Below are 6,583 nucleotides of genomic sequence, written 5' to 3' on the forward strand. Positions count from 1 at the left end.
TTGACATTTTGGTATAAAAATCTTAAAATTTTATTATTTTATTTTTATAACTTCCATACAAAAATAAAAAAATATTCTATTTAATAAATTTATTAACTTTGTTAAAAATTTGTTTATCAAAAAATATTTTTGACAAAATAAACATTAAATGGACACATCAAATTAAATGATCTATCACTTTAAAGTTTTGATTTTTTAGTAGATTTACTGTTCAAAAATATTACCGAAAGGCTATAACTGCACCATACCAAATACGGTGCCACAATAAAAAAATAGATATTACCTTTCTCGGACAAACACATGTAATAAAAAATTATAAGAAAAATAATACATTAACAAAGTTTTTTTTTAACATGGACAAACTACTAAATGAAATAAAAAAATACTATTTTTATTACTTTTTTTATTAAAAAATAAAAATTTAATCTACTTTTATTTTATTTATAGAAAGTTTGTCAACTTTATTAAAAAAATTTGTCAAAACCTCATTTTCCAAATCATAAAGGCACCAAAATACAATGTGAAAGAATAGAAATACGTAACATTGAAAAGAAAGAATGGTACCCCAGGACCCTACGACACGGAAACGAAACCAGACAACCAGTCACAACGTGACTCCTCCCGCATTACCAAGAACCTAACACGGGAAGCACTGCATCGTAAAAGTATGAACAAGAACAATACCATTTCATGTAGCCCCTGGTTCCTATTGATCCCCCAAACATGTGCTATAAAATATTACAGAAACAAAGTACATGGACTCCTTTTCATACCCCATATCTGTATACAAGAAAAACGGCACTCAACCTATGAGTTTCTTCCCCAAAAATCACCACTTTCGTTAGCAATGCACACACCATTATCTATGCCTCCTAGCTATGTCCAGGATTCATGCCTCCAAGGAAACAGAAGGGATAATTATATACATGATGCAAGAAACAAATGGCAGCAAATGAATCAACCAAAACAAAACAACACTCATCATTCTTCTATACCACATGCATATGCAAACTCCATTCATCAATCAACAACAGATAAAGAATCGAAAACAAGGTTAAGCTGATTGGTTCTTCCACCACGCGTTCCTCTCTATACGCATTTCTCCCCTCTCCCTTCACTCTCCACAGGTTCTCTCCACCCATTGTTTCGCCGTTTTCTCCTCCCTCTCCCTAAAGCACTAAAACACACATATAAGGTTTAAATATCTTTTTGGTCATCATTTTCGTAGTGTTTGTTTTAAAATGGTCCTCATTTTTACCGAATGTTTAAAATAGTCCTCATTTTCGCAATTCGTGTTTTATTTGGTTCTTTTCTGTACAGTGACACTGTTTGTGTTACGTGTACTGTACATGTGTGGTAATTTAGAAACCATGCAGAACATCACAATAATCCAAGCACAAACAAACTCAAAATAGAATTACGAAAACCCTAACCCATGAGCAAACACAATCCAGAAAACCCTAAACCCATTTACCTCGTTGATGATGATTAACTAGAAGATTGAAATGAAGAGCGCGACTCCAATACAATGATGAAATGGCAAAGATTAGCTGCTTCCTCTGCAAATTTGAACTCAAGAAAGACGAAGATGAAGAAATCGCCTCCAACTATGAAGAGCGCGAGTGCAATCCAATTCAAGCTCTAATTACAAAATTTCCTCCAAATTGAAAGGTTAACGTTAATTAGCCATCTGCCCAATGCAACATAATACAAACGGTGCTCTGTTACTGATTTAACACGAATTGTGAAAATGAATATCATTGTAAACATTCGATAAAAATGGAGATCATTTTAAACATTATGTCAAAATAAGAACCATCCGCAACACTTACTGCGAAAATGAGAACGAAAGAGGTATTTAAGCCCACATATAACATATAACCTACGGTTTCATTTGAACCTATCCTTTATAGTTTAAAATAATTCTGTTAATATTCTCAAAATTAATGCATGGCAGCAGCAACGTAAAAAAAAATAAAGCACAAAAGAGAATGAAAATTGGCCAAATTAATCAGGAGAGAGAAAAAAGCCTAAATAAATGCACCAATAATTGGCCAGCCAAGACTCGAGGCCGCGACCCCAGCCACAAAACAAATCAACCACTAAGCCACATACTTTCAAACTTAGTGCACACACCACAAATTTATAAACACATATATTTTACATAATATAACTAAGTAAAATAATTAAATAAATACAACAATAACTTAAATTATAATTTTTTTTTCATATTTCATAATTCAAATTAATTAAATTAAATAAATCAACCATCTTAATCAAATCATTAATTTTTTCTATAGATTTCTCTTTATTCAAATTTTTTTCCGACTCTTAATTACATTATTTAGCTTGATACCTACATTCATAAATATTTTTTGAACTTTTGGAACTCTAATTATGATCGTTTACGATCTGATCTAGCACTCAAAGGCGAATAGGTCGCTCAAAGGCCAACCTAAAGAATAGTGGGTCAAAAATTCAACCTTAGTCTATTCTATAGTTAAGGGGAGATTGTTAGCATAAGTGATCTTGGTATATGGATTTGATGAAGCAAGTACATAGGATCATGTGTGGTTGATGAAGAACTGATGAAGATTCGTTGTTGATCAAATTTGTGATATGTTGCATCTGGAGTTATCATGAAGATATCAAAGCTTGAAGATTGTATTATATTCGTAGACTATATGACATGTGATAAATGTATTTTGTCTTGTGTTTGTCCTTTTCAACATGTTAAAAAGGTTTTTAATAGATTAAAAGGCTTGCTGCATATAATTATGTTATGAATGTATTCAATTAGTTGAATTTTTATTCAATCGATTGATTTCACTTAAGTCAAGTGAAATCAACTGAATTGTATGAATAAATCAACCTATTGAATTAACTTATGACCAAACTATATAAGCTGGTTTTTCAGAGAGTGGAGTAACACTTGAGATTTTTGAACCATAAATAGTGGTATAAATTTGGAAAATACTCCCTCTTTGGATAACATAGTGTGCAACTGGTGATTGAAGATCTTTGAATCTTGGAGCAAGTTTTTGCTTGGTTTGGAGCATTGAAGAATGTCTTTAGTTGGCTACAAAGAGCCTCCACCCAGGTTTGGTTGTTCTTGTGCTTCTGTGTTGTTCCTGGTGTGATTCCAGGTTTGCAAGTGGGATTCTTGTAGTGTAGAGGATAAGATTCTTGTGGGATTCAAGAATCTTGGTGTTTTGCTTTATTCAAAAGTGTAATCTTTGAGTGATTTTGTAAAATTTTTGATATAGTATATGATCAGGTTCAGATTGCCTTGATAAACTAGATGTAGCTCAGTTATTGAGTGGACCAGTGTAAAAATCAATGTGTGATCCTTCTCTCTTATCTTGTTTATCATTTAAATCTCAAGAAAACTCATTAAATCAATATTCGTAAGGTATGCATGTGTTTTAACATAATTTGGTAATACAAATAAATTGGATATATTGATTGGAACAAATCTTGTTTGATAAAGCATATTTTTTGAGTGAGTTTGGTGCTTTTCCCATTTCTGCATAATTTCTCATAATACCAATTGATTAGTTTTATATTTCAATTTGTTGAATCACATTGCAAGAACAAATTAATCTCTTATTTCTGTTTTCAATTGATTGAAATGTGTGATTCTGCAACAATACCACTATGATCCATTGGTCAATCGAATTTGAGTTAAAAGAGTTTTTATGAGTTTTAACTGGAGGAGGATTAGTTATTAATTATGATGTAGCGTTACTTCAATTTGGATCACGTATATGTGTCTGACATATGTCTGACATATGTTCATGTCTAATATCTTAAGATACTTTACCAATATTTATTAATGAAATATTTAATCTATAAAGTAGTAATACTTTTATGATCACAATAATTCATGATATTTTATGTTGAGAATATTTATTACATATAATTTATTTTAGATTCATACAACGTCAATTATACATTTACCATATTTTATAAACATTAATATATATATATATATATATATATATATATTACTTATCATATACCTTACTTTTAAAAGAAAAATAATTTTTTGACTACTAAATTTTGACAATTTTATCTTACAACTGTAGTTCTCATTTTTTTAAGTGATTTTTCATTTTTTCATTCTTAATATTTCAAAACCATTTAGAAGATGTCACCTCATATTTTACCTCATCTTGTGTAAGAAAAAGTTGTCAAAATTTAATAGTTAAAATATAATTGTACTTTTTAAAATAAACATATCAAAATAAATAGTTACCGTATCCGTGCATCGTTAACAATTACACTTTCAAATTTGGATTCCATCACAGCGCAAGCCTTTCAGATGGGATTTGTTTCTGTTCCTCCACGCTGAACTCTACCCACTTCATTGTCTTGCAGAGATTTATGAACAAGAAAAACCCAATTCCAGCAACAGTCATGACACCACTCACCAAATAAACAGTTTTGGTAGCAATAACCATTATGAAAACCAGAAAACCAGAGGGTATGAAGCACATCACAGCCAACAATGGCAGCCTCAGGGGAACACGGTAAGGCCTTTCAATGGAGGGCGACTTCCATCTCAGCCAAAGAAACGACGCAAACTCCAACAACATCCCCAAACCGTACAAGAAATTCGCCGAAGAAATGATGTCGGTGAAGTTCATGTAAGACACACCAATAGATATCAAAGTCGATGACATAATCCCCAACCAAGGCGTGCGGAACCACTTTGACCTAACTCCGAAAAACTTGGGCAGAATCCCGATCTCCGCCATGCCCAGAAGCTGGTACGCGCTGCTGCTCAACTGGGCCTCGTAAAGACCAATTGTCGACAACACTGCCCCAACTTCAATCCAGATTTTCAACCACTTCCCTGCGATCATTTCCGCAGCCTGCGCGAGGAACCCAGTTTCCCATTGCCTCTGGTCAACCGAAACTGCTCCAATTACGGCGAATAGAGGGATCAAGTAGGAAGCGCAGATGAAAATGATAGCAACAAAAAGAGCCAAAGGGAAAGTCTTGTTGGGTTTATCAACTTCCCCGGCTAAGGTACTAACGCTGTCCCAGAAGTTGAGGTTCCAGAAGAGCGTGTTAAAGTACGTGTTCCAATCTTTCTTAACACCCTTCTGACCCAAGCTAACCCACCTATGGGGCTTAATCCTTGGGATGGCGATGAGGGACATAAGCACGAATGGGCAGAGAGAAACCACAGCGAGTAACACAGCGACGTTACCCACGATGGTGAGGCCGGTGTAGTTGAGGAATGAGAGAGCCAGGGTTGAAGCTATGACTGCCACCTGGCGGGGCCAGCCAGATCGGAGAACGGGGAAGTATTTTTGGACGTATTCGATGCAGAGGACGGGGAATGATGCGATGTTGATGCAAACGCTGAGGAACTTCCATGTTCCCATTACGGAGCCCCAGAAGGGGCCGAAGGCGCGTTCCGCCCACAGCACAAAGCCGCCGTTACCGGGGTAGGCGGTGGTTAGCTCGGCAGTGATTAGGGCTTCGGGGACGCCCCAGACGATGGGGAATATGAGGAAGCCCAGGAGAGCAAGGAGGGGGCCCGCCGCTTTAACTGCGGGCTCTTCGCCGTAGGGACCACCGGCAACTTCGAAGTAGATGAGGAATATAAGAGGGATGAGAGTGAGTTTCTTCACTTTGGCGGCTGTTGCGGTTGCAGTTGCAGAAGGTGTTTCTTGGACACCCATTACGACTGATTGTCCTATTTGTTTGGAATGGTTGGTTGGTTTATATAAGATGCAAACATAATAATTTGTACTCTCTCACAGTACTTAAAAATACAATATAAAATATTGGTTTAATTATTTTTTTTTTCAATTTCTTCAAAAGTAATAAAACTATCCTGATTTTTAAAAAAATTATATAAATTGTTTTTTTTTTAATCTTTTGAAATATCTATAACAATATATATATACATATCAAAATACCAATTTTACCCTTTAAAATATAATTATTTATTAAATTTTTAAAAATTTACTATTACTTTTGTAAATCTTTAAAAAAAAGGTCATGTCTATCTCTGTTTTTTCTCTTTTGTTTTCTATTTATCAACATTTATTCTCTTATCTTTTCTAATATATTTTATTTTATTTTTAATAAATATAATTTTATTTTATATATTAACTTAAAAACATTACATTATCATCACCTACTAATATAATATCATGTATATTTAAAAAATGCATATACACATATGCGCGACAGTGCCTATACGTACTCTAGTATTAATAAAGTAATTATCATTATCAACCACTTTAATTTTGATGAAATTTTTTTAATCCATTCCAAGAAATTTAGCTAAAAAAATCATATTATATTAATTTTTTTTTAAATTGAAACCAAATTAAAATTTTAAAAAATAAAAAAAAAAATTAATTTAATTATTTTTAACAAAAAATAGAGAAAATAATAATAATTAAACCTATAATATATTAAAGAATTTTTGTAGTATCAAATCGGTTGATAGAAAATTTGAACTCGAAAACATATCACTACTAGACAACATTGTGAAATTCCAGAGATGTAGAAAAGTGCTTGAAAATAAATAAAGGTATAAGAATAAGAGTTTATGTAT

General features: G+C 33.1%; 1 protein-coding gene across 2 annotated transcripts; it reads right to left on the reverse strand.

Moving 5' to 3' along the window:
- Positions 1 to 1,442: 1,442 nt before the first annotated feature.
- LOC114193889 (probable polyamine transporter At3g13620) lies at positions 1,443 to 5,715 on the reverse strand. Of its 2 annotated transcripts, none has more exons than XM_028083864.1 (2): positions 4,259 to 5,715; positions 1,443 to 1,657 (listed from the first exon to the last, which is right to left on the reverse strand). In XM_028083864.1, exon 1 carries the CDS (start codon positions 5,694 to 5,696, stop codon positions 4,305 to 4,307), a length of 1,392 nt encoding a protein of 463 aa, XP_027939665.1. In that variant the 5' UTR covers positions 5,697 to 5,715; the 3' UTR covers positions 1,443 to 1,657; positions 4,259 to 4,304. The 2 variants fall into 2 exon arrangements, with proteins under 2 accessions (XP_027939665.1, XP_027939664.1); XM_028083863.1 differs by having other exon boundaries at positions 1,443 to 1,690.
- Between the last annotated feature and the right edge of the window lie 868 nt (positions 5,716 to 6,583).

The sequence above is a fragment of the Vigna unguiculata genome, chromosome 8 (genome assembly GCF_004118075.2).
Source record: "Vigna unguiculata cultivar IT97K-499-35 chromosome 8, ASM411807v1, whole genome shotgun sequence".
Taxonomy (NCBI): Eukaryota; Viridiplantae; Streptophyta; class Magnoliopsida; order Fabales; family Fabaceae; genus Vigna; species Vigna unguiculata.